We start from the raw sequence: 21,830 nt of genomic DNA, 5'->3' as shown, positions 1-21,830 counted from the left end.
TTGATGGTGCTAACAAAAATAAATTAGCAGAAAAATACTTTGATAGGGTTTTGGATTGGGTAAAATAAGAACTTAATGAATTAATGAATAAAACTTCATGAAGAATTAATGGTTTTGTCTGATAATTTTATAGATTTGTTTTGCTGATAGTTTTACTAGTATGAAAAAGTTGCAAATGAGCATGAAAATGTCCAAAAGTAATATGTTAAACCCACCATCCAACTGCTTGCCACTTGCAGAAGATGTAGTGGGTGTCTGCAGACTTCACGCATCATTCATGTTTATCATTTATTCAGCAGGACAGCTTTATTTATGCACTGGAACAGCTGTTTATGAGAATTTCACATCTTTCATAATGTTTATTTGTCTTTCACCATGGCTTCCAAGCTCTTTTGACATAAAATTAGTAGGAAAACCTACTTGTTTTCTTAGGTGATTAAAATATTTTTGTTAGACTTATTCTATTTTGAATAGTGTCAGCTATGGGTAAACATGAATTAAAGTTAAAAATGTTACAGGAAAAGCTTTTCACAGACAGAAAACAAGCAGAAAAATAAAATAGTTAGGATGTTTAGAGGAGTCTACAAAACTTAGTCCAAATTCCTGAATTTTGTAAAAGTATACTTATTTTAAACACGTTGCCATAAAAACTTCATCAAGGGTACAAGTGGCTAATGGTACAAAACCTTTCTAAAAATTCTTATTTTCAATTGTGATTAGCAAACCAGTGTTCTATTCACTTACTCCATTGCCTTGTTTTGCCTTTCTTTTCTGTCAAACAGGTGTGTTTTATGAAGTTGTTCAGAGCTTCCCTGGAGTGGAGGAAAATGTGGAGGTGGATTCATATGTGAGCAGCCACAGGTGGAGAAGGCACTCAGAGTCCCTCAAATCAGTGGACACCAACAGAGCCAGCATGGGGCAGGATTCCTTGGAGCCAGGGGGTTTCACAGACCTGCTGCTTGAGGAGGGGCATGACAACACTACACAGATTGAGGTATATATTAATTTCATCTACTTTTTAATTCATTTTATTGTCTTTGATTGTGAGTAAATAAAAAGTTAGGACATTTCCTTCAGTATATTCAAACACTTATTGGGAAGAGTACCTTTGGTCTTTGTATTTGTAAACCTATCAGCACATGGAAGCTGGAGTTTTTTCTTGACCTGAGGCTGAAGCCTGTCCTTTATGACTTTTGAAGATACTCTCTTGAGGACATTTGGGTTTTTGCTGGAAAACCGTTAAGGGAACTCCCACATTTTAGCCATTCTTGCTGGAAAACTGGAAAAGGTAGTATTAGAATAGGATAAAATTGAATTATATTTTGAAGTTGCTGTAAACACCTCAATTTGTGAAGCTTTGCCTGCTGTTTCTGGAGAGTGATATCCAGGCAGAAAGGGGAAAAATGCCCTAGGGAAATGAGAAATTGGAAGATAATTCATGTTGGTCATTGAAAAAAATTGCATACTATTTGATTTTTTGTTTTCTGAAGAATAAGACAAATTGAGTCCACCTGTGTGAAGTCTTGGGACATTCTCTCTCTGTTTTATAGTGTCATTCAACCTCTAATTTCTTGTTTAGCTGCCAGATAGCTCTCTGTCCTGTTTTCTTTGGTTCTTTTCTTGTTGTTGTGGCAGGTTTTTTTTTTTGAGTTTGGGACTTTGTTATTAATAAAATCTACATCCTGTTTTTCAATAAAATACAGCTTGGAATAAATTCCACTTAATGTCTTCAGTCATTATAATCTGCTTCCAAAGCAACAGAGTTGGAGTTTTTTTCAGTTCCAAGAAGCTCACTCTCAGAGAGAAAAAAAACAAAAAAAAAAGCAGCTTTCAGAATTTGGGTTGTTACGTCCACAAAAAAACCCAAAACAATGCAATATCAAACCCATGTGTAGAGACAATGGAATCCCTACTGCATGAGCAAAAAAATAGTGCTTTTGGAGAGGTGTGTTTTGTGTTTGTTGTTTTCAAGGTTCCCAGTTTGCACAGCTCTAATTATATTTCCTCTTGTGCTAACATGAAAGTCACTGGTTGGTAAATTGTAGTTTTGAATTTCATGTTGATTTTTTTAACTTCTTTTTTTGCCTCATGTAATCCCCATCTGCCCATACTTGTAAGAATTTTTTCCTACAACACAGATCAATCTTGCTTCTAGTCATTTTAGCAGGTAAAATGCAAGCTGTCTCAGGTACAGGGAAGTTTTAGTAGCTGATCTTTCCGTGTCTTACCCATAGATCCCTATGCAGTGTTTCCATTCAGTTGGGTTCCAAGCTCTTATGAAGCAAAATGGTCAGATGTCCCCCCCTAACACTTATACTTGTAACACTTGTAGCAAGACTTGCGGGGAAAAAAAATGAATGCTTGCAAATGGATATACATAGAATGGTATTTTTCCAGGAACATCTTTCCTGACAGATTAATGGCTTTACAGTGTCTTAACCTGAAAAGTTTATTGAATTCAGGTTTTGTATTCTGTTGCAAGCCTCTTTTCTAAGGTCTTTTCAGCACAATAAGATAACGGAGTTGTGGTTTTACACATTATCGGATTCCATTGAAAATCCCCACTACAACACACAGGCATCTCACAAAAAAACCCTTGATGTCTGGCCTTATAGAGGAGGTAGAGTATACAACAGAAATCCACAGAGGAAGAATCCATATGTTTCAGTCTTCTGCAGCTTGGCAGCTTATCAGCAGTACTGGAGAGCTTATTGATTATTTTAAATCCTTGCTCTGTGTACATTGCAGGGCTTGCTAAAGAAAATCCAGAGAATGAGTATTACCTGCCACGTACGTTTAGTGGTGCTACGGGATGACCACATCCCTCCTTTACAGATATTACCTCCTATACAGATATCCTTTACAGATACTGGTTTCTCTAAAGTGATGTGTAGGCTTACCATTCAAATGCAGACTTCTTTAATATGAAGACTGACATTGATGAACATGTTTGTACTTGATAGTGTTTGCTGTCCTTCTTTATAATGATGAGTTTACTTTCTGTCCAGCTTTATAAACCCAAACCCTTACTCCCTCTCACCTCTATCCCTCCCAGCGGAGAAAAAAAAAAAAAAAAAACAAAAAACCAAAACACAACAACAAAACCAAAATAAAAGGAAAAAATAAATAAAATAATAATAATAATTAAAAAAAACACAGCCAAAGCAAAAAAGGGAAGGCTGTAGGCAGAAATTTCTGGACACTGTTTAAAATTAAGTATTTCTTGAGTTATCAATCCATATAGTCATAAGGTGAATGATGCTTTTGATTAACTTTTTCCCATTGGAGTTACTGGAATTGTAACTTCATAGATTGACCATGCTGGATCAGCCATCAGCCCTGATCATCAGCTTGAGTGGAAGCATGAAGCACAGACCTTCTAAAGACCTTCATGCAAGTGCATTGTAGATTGGTTTGTCACACCTTTCCAGTAGTCAGGATGGCAAATGACTCCTCTGCATAGGAAAGATGATAATGGTGAGATTCTCTTTAGGGTGGAGCCTCTCTGGTCCAAAGATGGAGCCTCAAGGGAGCCTGGGTGTTTCTCTTCACATCTGTGTTTTGTTTCCTGCATTTGTTTGTGATTCAGGAAAGTACTCATACGAAATGATACACACATTCATGTGGTTTTTTTAAGTATAGGCACTCCCTTGAACTGGTCTTGAACTAACTTGCAGACTAGGAGAAGCAGTGGTTATACCCTTTGATGTGCTGAGCCTTCAGAAAAGAGGAGGGCCTTGGGAAGGGGAAGAAAAGACCTCCATGTCCCCCTGTATTGCTGGAGAATAGGAATGTTGTGGTCAACAGGTGCAGTGTTGTGGTGGCACGAACCCACAAAGATGGATGTTGCCAAGTTTCTGCTGCGAGCCAGATAGGAGCCCTGATAGCTAACTGCAAATTATAGTGTAAAATTAATATATTACACTCTTTAAAAAGTACAACTATCTTTAAAGTACTCCTCTTCTACTTTAGAAGGATTATTATGCTGTGCAAATTAAAGTCTATAATGTTGCAAATCCAAAAATCCTGCCAAGGATGAAGATCCATTTGCTTTATTTGCAATTGGTACTCTAGAGCTCAAAGGGAGAGTCACATTGTATAAGATACTTATTATGTTTTCATTCCCATTATATCAAGTAGCTAAAGACAGAGAGAAAACTCTGAAGAGAGACTAAATAGTGGCAAAAAAAGAGTGAGATCTCATCTTATACAGATGGGTGCAACTGTTACAGTCTGAGAGAAATCCCAAAAGGAGATAACCTTGGACAGGTGAAGAAATATGCTGACAGCCATCTAAACCAACTGTATGGGGCAGCCCCAAAATACAGGATTCTGGTGATGCATTACAACAAGTTGTCTTGGCTTCGTGGGAAATGAGAATTTCAGAGTGTCTCCATTGAAGATAGGAGTATCCATGGCTAAGACTTATTTCTTCCCAAGGGTCACAAAGCCAAACATTAAAGCCTTCTGCCTGGAATAACTTTGGGATGGTCAGAATTCTTCTTTCTAGAGAGTTTTTCTCAAATTCCTGGGATTTCATGATATCAGATGTCAAGCCTAGCCTTCCTTTCTTTTTCCTCCCATCTTTCTTAAGATTTCTTGTCTCCTGTTGTGAGGGTCAGGGCTCTTTTGGGTTTTTGCTTCTTATGTAATCTGCTGCTTTTGTTTATTGTGCTCAGGACATTTAGAAGTGCCTTTTACTTATGATAAATAGAGCTTAGGAAGTGCAACGTGTCAGGTGGAATTTGTTGCTGCAAACACTCTAAGTCCTTGTAAAAGCAGTGAGTGTGAAAATACATCTTCATGAATATGTGTAGTCTGGCATGTCTTCTTTCAAGCAAGGAGAAAAATAAGCAAATATTCCACCTTCCTTCATATATTCTTGTAAAAGAAAAGTATGCTCCATAATCACTTTCGTTAAGTAGATTCATATCAATATTGTTAAAATAAACTCAACATCATGGTGTTGATGTGACCAGTTGTTCTATTAATCCCCAAAGCTCTGTGGCCATACAGATAATTAAGGTGGGTATCAGAGGTTCTTGTTGCCTGAACGCTTTTTGCATTACTGAGAAAGAAGCTGATCTCTGAAACGAATCTCATATGGATGCTGGTTCCCCAGTATTCACCACCAAGGGATCCACAAATGCATTCCTGTTTTGCCATAGTACTTGCTTATGCAGCTCTAGATATTTTAGCTCCTCCTACTGAGCACTAGAAAAGGCTTAAAAATGCAATAATATACAACTAATGCATTTACATGAAATTGTGCACTTCACAAATGTTGCATGATAATTTTTCCACAGTTTAAAATGTGCGTCATTTTTCAAGGCATGTCCTTTGTTTTTTGGCTGACTCCATAAAGAACAGATTCTCGTTCTGCATATACAGGTTTGGTCTCTTTATCACAGATCCTCCTTGTGACTGCAGTCACACCAGTGCAGGGTAAAACACTGACAAGAAAAAATACAGAGAAATTGGAGAAGTCTCTGGTATATAGCTTGCATTGGCATGAGCAGAAGGTGAAAAACTTTGCAAAATAACTCTAGATCATGTGAACTACCTTCAGATTTGTTGCCACTGTATAGAGATACTACATCAAAACAATAGTCTTTCACAAACTTCAAACATCAAAAATAAATCCAGCAATAAAATAATAGATTAAATCATAGTCAAGCTTGAGCTGAGTGCAGTAAAGTTTTATTGCTTTGCACCAGCAAAAATGTGAGGAAAAACATAATTTTTCATATAAAGTCTTAGAACAGAATGAATGATTGCTGCTGTATGACAGAAGAAGATTCAGTTCTGAGCAAAAACTGGCATGCTGGGCATGCTAAATCAAACCAAACTCAACTGTATCTTATTTTCTCCACCCCACCTAACGTACTACTGCAAGCATAGAAAATTGTGGCCATTTCAGTGCAATTTTTTTTCTGTATTGAAGTAATTAATTTATTCCTGTGGATGTCAGTGATATCTCCTGCTGTGTATTGCTTTTAATTGAAATAGAGTTGTTGCCAACTGAAGTCACAGTCAAGTTCTTCTTTTCTCTCCTTTCTTTACTTTCTCTAGATGTTGTTTGAAATGTAAATTTCAGCAGCACCTGTAGTTTATACCTGAAAGGCCTCTTGCCGCTGTTGAAACAACACTTGTGGATTTCCTACTGATAAAAAACAGTCTTTTGCTGGATTTTGCATTCTGACCCAGAGTTTCTGCCCATAAGAGCACTTCTCCCTTATCAGTCCCAGTCACTCATGGAAGTGAAGATGTCTGATTCTGACTGGCAAAAACAACAGAAGGGATTGAGTTTTACAGCCTCTGGGATTTGAGAGCAATTACTCTCAGCTACTGACAGCAGTGTCAGCATGCCCATTGCTGTGTCCCCACTGCAAGTCTGAGCAAGGAAGAAAATGAATGGTTGAGATTAAATTTCCCTCAGCTGGACAAATGATAAGGCAATTCTGCAATTACTTCCCTAATGCACTGTATTAAAAGTAGAAAAACTTGTCCATGCAAAAAGGAAGCCTTAAAACTAAAGAGTATTATAGTCTCATAGTGAACTGTCAGTTTGGCCAAGCCTGGCTCTGTCCTCTCTTTTGTTCCTGCTTTTCTTGTTTTTTTTTTCCTTTCTATCCCAATGTTTTAACACCAGTTGCACTCAAAGGACTTAGAGCAGTGTTAATAACACTGTATTCTGAAACCATGGGCCCTCCTAGTTACTGGCAACCATATTCTGTATTTAAAATAAAAATCTTTATTATCACAGTCTAATGAGTACTTCTGCTCTTTTTCTTCTTCCCAAGCTAAGAGAGTGTCCCGTTTACTTCTAAAACCTGTTTTCTGACTTTTAGAGCCTTTAACTGCCTGTGTAAAGTTGCCTTCTTACTTACAGTTTAAATTTATAGTTCAAATATTTATCTTAAATAGTATTTGTATATTCCTTCTCCTGTCAGTGATCCTCAACAGTGCAAGTTAATTCTGTGGGCAACATTTTTTGTATAGCCATTTAGTTTAATAATCAGGGATGCTATTAATCCCTCCACCACTAGGACAGAATTATTTTCTTAGTGCATAGTCACATTTTAATGCAGATTATGAAATATCAAAGTAATGCATATTCAGTACAAAGATTTAACCAGATTTTGGGTTTCACTTGAAGCATTTAACATATAAGTGAGAGGAATGAAGCTTTGCAGAACAGAAATTTGTCACAGGAATTGGCTGTTTCTTTAGAGAGCAAAAGAACAATACTTCTATTATGAAATTTGTATTTACAAAATTCTGATGGAAAAAAAATAAAACTAAAAACCTGATGTAACAATCAGTTTTATTTTTGATACCTGCTTTCTAATGTGGCTTCATTTTAGGAGCAGGTTCTAGACTATATTATCAAGCTCAAATAATATTTAGCCGTTGACTGAAATAAGGGAAACATTAGATTTTGGTTAAGGTTCATCAAAAGTTCTAAGTCAAGAAATACACTTTAATTGATTTAATTACATGGCTGAAGCTTTCCAGGTCTACTTGCAAAATCGTTATCATAACAAAAGTTATGTTCGCTCTTATTTTCAATTTTTGGAATGTATAATTATTTCTTGTTCACAGTTAATAATTACTACATCACGTGATTTTTGTTGTATGTGTGATTTCTGGTGCATGACTCATTCAAGAGAAGGAGGAAAAACCTGGGCTCTTCCTGTAGACCTGCAAATATTTTTCACAATTTTTGATCAAACTTCAGTTACCTAGTATAGACCTGGAACTTCCAGAGCTAAAACTGTGACTAAAAAACATGGTTTTACAGTCAAAGGTGGCATTGCATCAGATTTTCAGCTGTTTCAGGCCCTACCTTATGTTGCCTTAGGCCATGTCAGTTGTACTTCTAACACAGTGGTCCTGCTGTCTTTAAGGCAGTTTAACTTAAGTCCAGAAATCTCTGTTGGAATATGGGCTGTTTACATCTCTGGTGTTTCCAAAATGTTCCACAGGATTAAACAAATGTCCCATATGATTCCTTTCTACTGCACATCATGAAACTGCAAAAGCTCCAGAGCTCATTGACACTGAATTTTGTGGATGTCAAAATTTACAGGATGAGGCAAATTCTTGGAATAAGACTTCGTTGCGGGTTATTAAACACAAAGGGAGTTCCTGAAGGGCAGATTACTGGTCCCTATGGAAAATGGGGAATTGCCATTGCCTGCTCTGGATCTCTTATGCTTGCTGGGCTTCACAGAGACAGAATCATAGAATGTCCTGAGCTGGAGGGGACCCACAAGGATGATCGAGTCCAATTCTCCTTCCCAGTCAGTTCTGAGGACCATATGAAGATGTTTGACTTAAGAGAGTCCAGCTGTTCTTGTGCTTTTTTTTGGTATCCATTTACTAGATTAAGATAAATATCATGTTATTACTTTCATATTTGGGGGCTTGAAGGTTACAGTGGTGATTAAGGATGTATTGGAGGAAGGATCTTGGATATGAAGGATCAGGATATGCTGAAACTGTGCTGCTGCACTGAAACCATTGTGTATATATCTTTTTTTCTATTTAGCATAAAGTTTAGGTGTCATATTTTTGTTGTAAGAGAGCAAAAATTTTGTGTTAAATTATATAGCTGATATAGTATTTGAAGGCTAAGTTGTATAGAATTTTCTTTCTGCATTTTAATTTAACTTTTTTTTTTGCAAAGGTTGTTATTGTTATTTTAAAATAATTTTATTCACAATTTTCAAGAGTTTATTTTAGAAAATTAGCTTGTTACTTTGGAGATGGAGAATGTAATTTATTTTCAGAAAAGTCAAATGTGTATTTTTCAAACTAAGTCAAGGGAAAAAAAATACTTCCTTTTCAGGTGATCTTAGGAAAATATTTGAACTTTCTCTTCATGTGACATCCTAAAACAACTTAAAATGTCTGGAAATTACTACTAAATTTAGTATTTCACTGAAAATTTTTAATCATTACAAATAAGAGCCAGGAAGAGAATTAGTCTGGAAAGCCCCACAAATCATACATGAAATGTTCTAATTCTCTGCTCCTGCTAAATTACTCCAAAAAGTATGTCACCTGCAATTAGGAACAGAATCAGGGATAATCATTAATTTACTCATTAATTTCTGCTTGTCCAGCTGAGTTTTTCACCAGTGATGTCACACTTTCTAGCCAGTCAGCAGACTGAAATATCACTGTCTTGTTTTTCAGCCTGCTTCAAAATAGTAAACTAGGCAAACGCCTCATGTATCTTTTTCTTTTGAATATACTGATTGCTTACTTATCTCAAGGTCATCTTAACACTTTTATTGGGTCTTGCTGCAATGTTCAGCTGGACTGAATGCATTGCCAACTGTGTAAAAAGTATTGTAGCAATAAGCCTGTCAACATTAGCAACATTCTCAATTTTAACTCAAGAAGTGATGGGTCTGCTAATAACTCGGGTATAGCTGAAAAGGGAAAAGGCTGGAGGAGAGATTAATTCTCTATTTCCTTTAAGCTTGGAGGAGAGAATGGGAAAGGGAATTAAAAACTAGCTTCCCCACTCCTAAATAAGAGAACTCCATTGTAATCCTGAGTTCATTTCCACATGCTTAGCTATGTTGGCACACAAGGCATTTAATTTAACACATTGATGAGAATGAAACTCTATAGCAAGGAAGGAGACAGGGAATTCAGAATTTATGGCATCTGCCTTTGAATTTTCTTAATGATAATATTTTGCTTTTCCATATCCTTCATCACCAACTTCCTAAAGCATATTCCAGAGTGGTGAAACTCATGACTGAAAAGAGCTGTGAGCAGAATCAACAGACCTTGTACTTTCTGAATTAATTATTTCAGCCACACATACCTCAGCACTTGCTTGCAGGGTTTGCTGAAAATAGATTCACTTGTGAAGCTGAATATTAGTGTGGCTGTGTAGGCTGGGAAGGTCTTTCCTTTCCCAGACACTTCCTTTCTGACCCTTTTCACCGTGTTCACCTGGAGTGTCCTCAAGAGAGGAGACTTGTATCAATTTGGTCATGCAAAAAGAAGATTACTTTCATTTCTACCCATGCAAAGCAAACAGCCTCAGCTAATTTAACAGCACTCAGCAAATTGTGCATAGCTGGTTGGAGCAGGGAGTGAGGGTGAATACATTACCAAGTTGTTTGTGCAGAGGAATTTGGGTAAGTAACTAAAAAGTTGTCACACTAAGCCACGCAATTCCAGTTTGTATAGTACCAGTCCTTAGGGATAGATTTTCAGAGCTGTAGGAATTCTGCTGACATTGATGGATTACTCGGTGTCTCTCCAAATCTTTCATGTTTCTTTAATATGGGAAAGGCAATTATCTATTATCCCAAAACAGCAACAACATGACATGTAAACAGATGGGTCCATTGTTTCAGATTTGGTCAGACACTTCCATTGACTCTCAATAAATTTACTATTTAGTCCAAAGTCAATGATCTGTCCTCATTGTGGTTGTATGAGCTATACAGGCTTTTCAAAGAGAATAATAAATGGGGCCAATACTCAAAATTCATATCAAGAGGGGGATCAGAGTCAAGAAAGTTCCATTTGTAAAATGTGCATTTGTTCTTCTGAAAGTTCCAGTTAAATGTTTTCAACTGCTGATGAAAATGCTGCTGAAACACTTTTAAGAGCTGTAGTATTTAATACAAACAGAAATAACTAATGGAAATACCAGAGATTTTTTGGTTTTTTCTTTCTTCTATAGCACTGGCATGCATTCATGTGCAGCATGTGTAAGTGTTCACAGACCATCAGCAAAAAACCAGTGTACTTATTTCTGGAAAACAAAATTGGCAATAGGGGATCTTGGAGAGTGTGCAGCAAATTGCAGTGTGAATAACGAAAAAAGAATGGCAAGCAGTCCCCAGACCTTTCAGTGGCACAGCATTTAACAAAAGTTACAGTGATGTGACAGGGTTACTGGAGGTTTGTTTCATGCATTTGTAGTAAGATGCATAATTCTTCACAATTTCCTACTAAAATTTTTAAATAAAGCAAAGAATCGTTTTCTTAGCATTCTTTCTGTAACCTTAGCAACAGAAGTAGGAAGAGGGAGAAATTGCAGATGGAAATCCTATCTGTCTGATCTCATCTCAGAGGAGCAGTAAATGTCTTGAGGGATAAAATGCCAAGATCTCTCAGAGGTTTCTGCTCCAGTACAGATAACAAAGCAAGCTGTTTCTCAGGTTCTTCCTGCTGCAGGCAAAGTATGGATGCCTCTCTTCTGGTGTATGAAAAGTGTCTTTTAGTGCTAGAACAGACATAATCTGGCTCCAAAGTGCTCCTGCTTAGATCTGATTTACATAGATCAACAACATGGTGGGTGTTCATTTTGAGGGTATAATTTTGGGGGTGTAATATTGGCTGGTACAGTGGAGTATAGCAAGTTTGGTGAGGATGTTTCTAACATCTTCATTCCATAGTCATAAGCTAATGCCCCCAATGTCCCTATTTTTCTAGAAAACAAAACTGCCAACTCTTTCTTGAGTCAAAATTACTATGTAGTTGAAAGAAACAAATTCATTCCTGAGAATTTTTTTTCCAATAAACCTTGGAATAGAATTTTGATTTGCTCATTTAGTCACTAGCACTGTATACAATGTTGTTTTTTCTTGTATCAGGCATATTGATAAGTATACATCTGTATATCTTATAAGTATACAAAAGATAGTATACATCTGTATACTCTGCAATAATGAACATGAATTTATACAAAATATTAGGTGATCGTGGTTGCTAAAAGACACTGGAGTCTGTACAAGTGCTTTTCTATTTTAGTTGCAGTTAATATTGAAATTGGAGGTGAAATTCAGGTCTTCAGTTTGGAAACCTAAGTAAGATGCTTGTGCCATAGATGAGGAATGTGCAAATTTTTACCAGGGCATGTAGTGGTAGGAGAAGGGGAAATGGCTTCAAGAAGGGAGGTTTAGATGAGATGTTAGCAAAGCACTGTGCCGTGAGGATGGTAAGGCACTGGAACAGGCTGTCCAGAGCAATTTGGATAACTCACCCCAGAAGACTTCAAGGCCAGGTTGGATGGGCTCTGAGCAACCTTGTCTAGTGGAAGGTGTCCCTGCCCATGGCTGGGGAATTGGAACAAGATGATCTGTAAAGTCTCTTCCAACACACACTATTCTGTGATCAAAGTTTTTAGAAATTTAATGCCTGCTATAGGTGTCTGATATAATTTTAGGCTGTGGTAATACTGAATGGTCCAGTGCCACTCATGTAGGATAAGGGTCAGCTGTAAGTCCTGAATCATATCTGCAATTTTCAGATGGCCCTGGGTTCCTCCAGTGCTTAGTCAATTAGCTCTCATCCATGGCCAGTACAGGCACTGCAGTCAAAATGTGTATTTGGATTGTTCCAAACTGCAGCTGAAGGAGCTGGCAAATCTTCACTGACAGCACTTAATAGATCTGAGGCTCTGGAAAAAAATTCTTACAATCCCAGCTCTTAGGTAGACTGAAGTATCCAACCTGCACACCAAATAACATGCTGCTCATCTACCTATTTTTTTTATCTGAGTCTGAAGGGAAAAAATAGTGTTTTTTTTATTATTATTATTTTTTTTTTTTTTAACAGATACACGAGTAAATTGTATCAAGAAAAATTGCATCAAGGTTGAAATGTTGAGATTCCTCCTCTCTTTTCCCTCTTCCTATCTTACTTGCCACTCCACCAACCCCACACCAGTAAAAAAGATTAATTTGAAACACAAGTAAAATCTCATGTCTTCATCTCTCACTGGATTTCAGTGCTTAGATGTTTTGCATCCCTCCTGTTGCTTGAAATTGTCAAAAGACACCCTTCAAGTTAAAAGAAATTCTATAGTGCCTCGTGATTGATTTATCTTCTTAGTGTCCTGCATTTAGACAAAAAACAAAATACAAGTTTATGCAACATTCCACTTTGGATCAGTCTACTCTGGAAGATCAATACAGATTTTGAAGTTATACACAAGAAAAAATAACATCAAAACCAAAATAATGTGTATATAATTTTGAAATATTTGAGTATAGGGTCAACTGCACTCTAGGTTAACTTGGAGTACTTTTCAGAGACAGCAGAGGGAGGATATTATTTAGTATCCTGATTTTGTCTGGGTAATTGTGAATTGCACATTGTATTCCTCTTGAAAAAAACAGTGGAGATTCTGCAGAAAGCTTGCTTGGAGCCCGATGTCAGGCAAAGGCAGCAACTTGGACATGCCTGTCTAGGCAACATGTAACTCATCAAGCATCTCAATTAAATATGATGTCTTAGAATTGTGGCATGAGAGTTCTCAAGGGATTTATTTATTTTATTGATAATGACTACAAGATCTGATAAAGAAGCATTTCTGTGACAAGTCCTTAAGTACTGTGACTGGTGATAGCAGTTTGGTAAAACAGTACATAGCATTATTTTTTTAATGTTCTTTTGTACACAATCCAGACTAAAATGCTGTTACAGATGTATACAGAAAAATACATGAGAAAAAAGAAAAATACATACTTTTTCCAAACAAAAGAGCAGTAAAAATTGCTAGCCTCTTTCATAATCACTGCCTTTCTCTGCAAGCCATGAATGGTGATTTGGAAATTTTGCATGTTGATTGCAGATTTCAGTCAGTCCCATGTTTTAGTAACTAAAACTTCATGTGTGTTATATGTGAGAGCTAAACTAGAAAGTGCTGTGGCTAAGTAAAAGCTGCCAGTTTGTTTGCAATCTGTTCAAAACCAGTGCTCCCCAGGGAAGCCATGGTGGTGCAGTTTGTCCTGTGATGCCCACGTTCTCTGATGGGCATGTCCTGCCTATATGCTCACCAGCACCCAGCTGGACTGAACAGCATGCCTTTGGCAAAGACTGCTGCTGAATGAAGTGTATGTGAGACATCTTTAAAAGCTCCAGAATGAGCTTCATCCCTACAGGTAAAATGCTACTGCATTAATTAACCCATGATCCTGCCTGTATCAACTTTGTATTGATCATACGTGTTCCTACAACTGATTGCCCTACAATTTTGGCTGAAAACCCTGATGGATCCTTGACACATGATATCAACAGCTCAGGAACTGCATCTCCCACCAATGAGCATGGAGGCAGCTTCCTGCACTGTCCTATGGAAGCTGTACAAACAAACTACAAACTATAGCTGCTAATATCAACTTAATGCTTCAGATCTGTAACACTTTCCATACCAATTTATATTTGCCATTTCTGCTCCTCATGTGAGGTCCCAGGGCTGTTGGCTGGGTCTTGCTTGCTGTTTTCCTTGCATCTCTTCCAGCAGAGAACTGAGAAAATAAGGATGACTTACATCTCCTGGCATTTGAATATATATTGGAGGAATACATTAGCTACAGAGAGTTTAAAGTTGTTCTGATACCTGGATGGAAAAAAAAAGAAGAGGGTGTATAATATTGAACTGAACTTATATATTCAGGGGGAGGATATAATTGCCCAAGTGTGGCTATAAGTAGGTCAAAGTATATATGCTCAGAAACATGCTGTTTGCTGTATTCCACAAAGGAAATGGATCTTTAAAAGACTAAAATACTAAATCTCTAAAAGCTAACTTGACAAAAATGTCAATATTTATGGTATTATCTGGAGTCATAAGCCCCCAAAAATGGAACTGGTAACAGATGTTGTGCCATAACCACTAATACTCTGTAGTTTAGACCTAGGTTTTTATGTTTGCAGTTTAAGTTTCATGAACCCTTCAGTCATTCATACATATCTAAAAATGGGAATATAAACTCTAAAACCTGTATCATAATTACACCAAAATAAAATTTCTGCTGGACATTTTTTTCAGCATTGTGTTGAAATGGTTCTTTTTATTTTCTTTTAGTGGAGAGGATGCTGTGGAGCAGTTAATAAAGATGCATTTTCAGAATGTCATTTCTCAGACTTCTGCTCCAGCAAATCAGGAACAAAACTGCATAATAAATATTTCCCTGCTGTAATTAGGTTTCAAGTGACTGGTGATTTGGATTTTTTTCCTTTCTTAAGTAAGGCATTACAGAGATTTTTGCTCTTTTTGAAGCTTGTCTCATATGACAAGACAGTCCAAAGGGCTTTATAAGCCTGCTGTAATGACCCCTAAATAGGCTGACAGTTTTATAGCAGTCCCCTAGAGGGAAGCTTCCTTTCAAAAGCAGCTGAATATCATGGAAAAGGCAGTGACTCCACAGTGACTTTTCACAAAGCTGGAAAGACTAAATGGCTTTTTGGATTAATAACAGTTTTATGGCATCCTTCTCTTGCAGAATGTCTGTCAGCATGTATGACTCTCCATTATAGATGCTGTCAGGAGCTCAGAAAAGTGCAGTTTAAAACCTGGGAGCTCAAGTTGTTACAGAGCTGTGTAAAGCCTTGTGTCTGCATGGGGGAGAGGGATGTGCGATAAATTGTTTGTTTCATCCCAGCTGATGACAGCATTTAGTGTTTACCATAACAACCTCTGGATGTAAATCTGTGAGATTCTGGGCAAAGTGACTTCCATACTGGCCCTAGTGAAAACCTGAGTGTGGGGACTACTGCGCACACACAATAGGCTTTCAGGACTCTGCAGAGTACTCATGAAGACCTCCTCTTGGAGAGCACAGTGCGAGATCACATTTTAATACCAAAGCACTCAGACACAGAATCTCCTCTTCAGTTAGATCAGGTTCCTCTCATTCATTATTCATTATATTAGTTGTTCAAAATGGGTTTTACTAGGGGTTGTGTCATCAACAGTAATATTTACAAACTGTCCTCAGGTTCTGCTGGTGGTTGATGTCAAGTATGTATGCTATGCCCATATTGCTATATATATGTATATTCCCTTAGTTTTTACCATATCAGACATTAAAAAAAACAAACAACAAAAAAACAAAAAAAAAGGAAAAAAAAAGAAAGAAAAGAAAAAAAAAAAAACAAAAACAACAGCTTGCAGCTTTGTCACTATGAAAGCAGCAAGTTGCTGTTAAAGCGTTTCTCTAAATTGCAGGTTCCCTCAGTAGATTCATACAGAACAAAGACTTTTGTTAAGAAATTGAACAGCAGAGAGTTTATCCTTGATGCAAAGTGCTTATGAAATTGGTAATTCTGAGAACCTCAGAGCAATTGAACTTCCTAAGCAGCAGCCTCTCTCTCTCACTCTCTCTCTCTCCATATACATACATATATATATACACACACACATACATATACATGTATATACACATATAGAATATATATATACACATATACATACATATATATGTATATGTGTATATATATATAATCTCCTCTGTAAGACTTTGATGTTGTTATCCACATGTACCTTATCTACCAAAATTAGAGCTTTCATGTTTTGAGAGGCCAGTTCAAGTTAAGTACTCCTCATGGTTCTTTGATTATCAGATCCTATAAACCTGTAAAACATAGCATTGCTCTGACTTTAATTACAGTATTCTGCTGAAATGAGTTATATGGCTTTTCCCTGGCCTTAGTCTTTCCAGTAGTACCCCATCTCAGGATAGGTGATCCTTCTGTGTGCTGTCTCACCTCCTGTGCTAATGGCTGGTATACTAGGGATATTTTCCATGTGTCCTTGACACCTGCCCCTGTCTCAGTCAGTGTCTGCCTAAAGAAAATGTGAAGAAATGAGGAAAATCAGTTACAGCACCATACACACTTGCTTCTCCTGCCCAGGTAATGTGAAGTGTGACTGTGCATGTCTCTTGCCCTTCTCAGGGCCCAAAAACGTGCTGTTGAGAAGAGGCTTTCCATCACCTGCAGTGCAGAGCTAGCTCAAATCCTATCCAACCTGTCACCTCTGTTCTCCCCCTTGGGCTGTTTTTAGCTGGTGGGGATTAATAATGCTCAGAAATCTAAAAGCAATTTTCTAGCAAAAGTCTGAAACAATTCAGAAGCCACTTTTGGCTGTATTTTACTGACATGATAGGCAGAGGTACCCTAGGAGAGCAGCCAGCATTACATGTGATTGGGTAAAAATAGGTAAAAATACAAATAGTTTTGAAGAAGCTTTGGCTGTATGTGTGCAGGGGCATGTTGTTGTTGTTGTTGTCTTATTTAAATAGCAAGGATGTTTTGGTTCTGCAAAATGGATTGCCAGAACTGCTTTATTCCTTAGGGAAATAATTTTAATTACTAGCTTATTTCCTTTCTCTAAGTACCCAAAGAAGTATTTCTATCTTTGCTTTTTTGCTGAATAGTCTGTTTTAAAATATATAATTGTATGTTTTCTTCTTTCAGTGTTTTCATTTTAGTCTACAAATGTACCTTTTAGAAGACACAATTCTCTGATTAATTTCATAGGCTATTAATTTAGAAATTAATATTTCTAAATTTGTATTCAGATTAATTAGATTTTTAGAATAGATAATTTGTATTAATTAATTAGAAATTAATATTTCTAGTTTGTATTCAGGAGTAAAGACTTTTTGAAATCAGTAATTGGTGATAAATTTTCTAGCAGAAATTTCAGTTAAAAATAGACTTAGTCTGTGAGTTTGGAAATATTTGAGCAATTTGTTAATGTATTTTTGTTTAAAATCAGATACCAGACCTTCCATTCACAGTGATAAAATCAAGCATCTCTGAAGTGTACCACCGTATCCTTGAGGGCTTCAGAGTTTTTACATTTTTATATATATATATATATATATATATATATATATATATATATATATTACATTATGTTGTCACTGCAGTTGAACCTGGAAATGCTGTTTCAGTAAGTAGCATATTTAAAGGGACAACAGTTATCAAAATAAATACATTCTTGCTGTCTTTTATTGCATCTGACAGTAACTCATGACACTTGGTAAGGAAGATCTGAAGATGAGGATCCTTTGGTGGGATGATTGACTGATCAATTTATTGATTGATTTTTCATTGATAATGTCACAAACAATGTTCCAGTACTCAGAGAAGGGAGCCAAAACAATCTGCTGAAATGTAATGGCCATCTGGTTGACTGATCCATAATAATTTGTCTTGTGGATGTCCCTTCTTTCCCTCCCTTCTTTCCCTCCCTTCTTTCCCTCCCTTCTTTCCCTCCCTTCTTTCCCTCCCTTCTTTCCCTCCCTTCTTTCCCTCCCTTCTTTCCCTCCCTTCTTTCCCTCCCTTCTTTCCCTCCCTTCTTTCCCTCCCTTCTTTCCCTCCCTTCTTTCCCTCCCTTCTTTCCCTCCCTTCTTTCCCTCCCTTCTTTCCCTCCCTTCTTTCCCTCCCTTCTTTCCCTCCCTTCTTTCCCTCCCTTCTTTCCCTCCCTTCTTTCCCTCCCTTCTTTCCCTCCCTTCTTTCCCTCCCTTCTTTCCCTCCCTTCTTTCCCTCCCTTCTTTCCCTCCCTTCTTTCCCTCCCTTCTTTCCCTCCCTTCTTTCCCTCCCTTCTTTCCCTCCCTTCTTTCCCTCCCTTCTTTCCCTCCCTTCTTTCCCTCCCTTCTTTCCCTCCCTTCTTTCCCTCCCTTCTTTCCCTCCCTTCTTTCCCTCCCTTCTTTCCCTCCCTTCTTTCCCTCCCTTCTTTCCCTCCCTTCTTTCCCTCCCTTCTTTCCCTCCCTTCTTTCCCTCCCTTCTTTCCCTCCCTTCTTTCCCTCCCTTCTTTCCCTCCCTTCTTTCCCTCCCTTCTTTCCCTCCCTTCTTTCCCTCCCTTCTTTCCCTCCCTTCTTTCCCTCCCTTCTTTCCCTCCCTTCTTTCCCTCCCTTCTTTCCCTCCCTTCTTTCCCTCCCTTCTTTCCCTCCCTTCTTTCCCTCCCTTCTTTCCCTCCCTTCTTTCCCTCCCTTCTTTCCCTCCCTTCTTTCCCTCCCTTCTTTCCCTCCCTTCTTTCCCTCCCTTCTTTCCCTCCCTTCTTTCCCTCCCTTCTTTCCCTCCCTTCTTTCCCTCCCTTCTTTCCCTCCCTTCTTTCCCTCCCTTCTTTCCCTCCCTTCTTTCCCTCCCTTCTTTCCCTCCCTTCTTTCCCTCCCTTCTTTCCCTCCCTTCTTTCCCTCCCTTCTTTCCCTCCCTTCTTTCCCTCCCTTCTTTCCCTCCCTTCTTCCCCTCCCTTCTTTCCCTCCCTTCTTTCCCTCCCTTCTTTCCCTCCCTTCTTTCCCTCCCTTCTTTCCCTCCCTTCTTTCCCTCCCTTCTTTCCCTCCCTTCTTTCCCTCCCTTCTTTCCCTCCCTTCTTTCCCTCCCTTCTTTCCCTCCCTTCTTTCCCTCCCTTCTTTCCCTCCCTTCTTTCCCTCCCTTCTTTCCCTCCCTTCTTTCCCTCCCTTCTTTCCCTCCCTTCTTTCCCTCCCTTCTTTCCCTCCCTTCTTTCCCTCCCTTCTTTCCCTCCCTTCTTTCCCTCCCTTCTTTCCCTCCCTTCTTTCCCTCCCTTCTTTCCCTCCCTTCTTTCCCTCCCTTCTTTCCCTCCCTTCTTCCCCTCCCTTCTTTCCCTCCCTTCCCCTCCCTTCTTTCCCTCCCTTCCCCTCCCTTCTTTCTTTCACAGAGAACAAGACTTCTTCTACAACATACTATTGTGCAACAACAGAGCTCTTTCCTGGCTGTGCCAGCTGCTTTTTCTCTGGTTGAAGTTACTAGTTTTCTTCAATTACAGCCTTACCCAGGGAGAGCTTGAGAGATGGCAGGACTTCTTGTTCAGTAATGTCTGTGGTTTGGATCAAATTGAATCCAGTATTTAAAAACAAAACATTCATGCAGTTGGATTCAACAGCAACTCTTACTCCTAAATTTTGTTTGATAATATCCTGTCTCCTAGAGATTTTTATTACTTTACAATTTATTTTAAAGAAAAAGTGTGAAAAGAAAATAATTAAATCTAAAAAGTCTCATGTTTACCTACGTGATTGTATCATCATGGAATCATGGTGTCTTCATTGAGAGGGAACTGCATTGTTTCATGATTGTTTTGGTACTATTTGCATGTGTATCTTTGAACAGAATTCCAGTTAATAATTTGAACTAATGCCAAAGGCATAGTGTAGTTGCTACTTTTAAACATCTTATAGTTACTTTATGGTGTCTTGATTGTGAAAGATCACATCACACATTGGAAGCCTTAATCTGTTGAAGGACATTAGGTACTGATGAAATGAGTATATGATGTTTGGACAGTATTTGGGATTATCTGTATATATAATGTATGGAATAGATGTTAAGTCTTTGAATTTGACAAATACTGAATGCCAAGTATTTTAAAAAGGCTTTATCTTCAGCTGTACTGAGCTTTTAGGAGTAGTGCATGTACTCAGCTTTCCTTAAAAATTCAGTTGTATTTGAAGAAGTATGGGAATATATTCAAAGTGTCATCAGATATTATCCTTTGTGAAAGCTAAGAAATTAATCCCTACAATCAACAGTAAAATGGCAACTCAGCATCAAGTATTGCCTGAGGTTAAAAATAACTTATTTCCCCAAAAGAAACGTGTTATGAGAGATGTTATAATAAATATTCCCTTTATACTGTCATGGGGTGACTTTACCTTTAAGGTGGTTTTGAGAGCTAAGGAAGTTGAAGTTGCTAGGGACTGATGGGAGTCTTTTCTCCTAACCAATTATCAGTCATTATTGGGAATTGACAGCAGTTTTGACCATTGAAAAGTGGGATCAACTTGTGAACCCTACCTTAAGCTGTAAAGTCAGAGCTCTCTTGTTCTCTTTGTTTCCTGGCTGTGAAAGGTAACAGAGCTCCGGCTGGCCTCCCGTTCCCTGCCCAGGCCATGCGGCCCCGTGGGGCGGGGGCTGGGCTGGGCCCAGCGGCTCCCGGCCGGGAGATGGGGCCTGCGGGGCTTGCCCCGGGCTCTGGCCGGGCCAGGCCGGTCCCTGGCTCGGCTGCAGTTTTTGCTGTGACTGAATTCACCAGAGACTGCCGAGTGAAGAAAGAAAAGGGCTCTGAATCTGCGGCAGGCTGAGGCAGCGACTACACTTTCCAGAACAGCCATGAAGAATCTTCCATCGCAGACAGCTCCAGTCGCTGCTCCAGCAGAGATCACAGAACCATCTACAAAAGCCTGGGCAAGATTTTAACCCTTTCATTACCCAGATGAGACTTGCAGATTAATTTTTTTTTATCCAGAGAAAGAAAAAGAGAGTAATCAACACGAAAAGAGACTTTATAAACTACCAGTGACAGGAAAGAAAAGAAGCTTCAGGAAAGGTAGAGAATAAGGAGATGCTTTTATAAGCTGAAATATTTTTCTGTTAAAGCTATGGAGATGGACAATAAAGTCCTGAAAGAACTCCTTTAATTCATGATAGAGTATGTAGGGAGGAATGGAGTGTTCAAAGTGTAGATTTTGAGTAAAAAGTAGAATAATTGTGATACAGTGAAGTGCTGGAAGATTTGAAGCCTTGAGAGGCAATGAGAAAACTGTTTTCTAGTGGAGCTCACAGAGACAGATGAAGAAGACTTTTGCCTTTGAATAACTCATCCTTAAAATGACATCCCTAGACCCATGGCCCATACACACCTCAGAGTGAGGTGAAATGGGAGGAGTGAGCTCTGATGACAGATTTCAGGGCAGCTGACATCAGGGCAATAGAAAACTATAGCAGAAATAGTTTTCTTGTGAGAAACTCCATAAATTAGCAGAAAGAGACTTCTGTTTCTCTACAAAAACTGATGAAAATACTCTAGCAAGAATTGGGACTGTTTTAACCATCAAAGTTCCAAAGTTTTTGTCTCTGTTGTCATGTGAACAAGGGAATGGTGGGCAGTAGGGGATAAAAAGAGTTTTCTGGAAGTTTATTCTGGTGTTCTTATTATTATAGTTTGTTAATAAACTTCCTTTATTCCTTTTAAGTTTGAAGCCTGTTTTGCTCTTGTTCTAATCCATATTTCACAGCAAGAAATAAGTAATTTT

General features: G+C 38.2%; 1 protein-coding gene across 1 annotated transcript in view; it reads left to right on the top strand.

Moving 5' to 3' along the window:
- PLXDC2 (plexin domain containing 2) overlaps positions 1-21,830 on the top strand; it is a 253,345-nt gene that overhangs the window by 112,455 nt on the left and 119,060 nt on the right. Inside the window, exon 2 of the mRNA XM_058832909.1 lies at positions 783-994. Coding sequence (XP_058688892.1) covers positions 783-994 — 212 coding nt within the window. The remainder of the gene's footprint in view (positions 1-782; positions 995-21,830) is intronic.

This window comes from Poecile atricapillus, chromosome 2, assembly GCF_030490865.1.
Source record: "Poecile atricapillus isolate bPoeAtr1 chromosome 2, bPoeAtr1.hap1, whole genome shotgun sequence".
In the NCBI taxonomy this organism is placed as follows: Eukaryota; Metazoa; Chordata; class Aves; order Passeriformes; family Paridae; genus Poecile; species Poecile atricapillus.
This window is presented reverse-complemented; position numbering and strand designations above follow the sequence as displayed.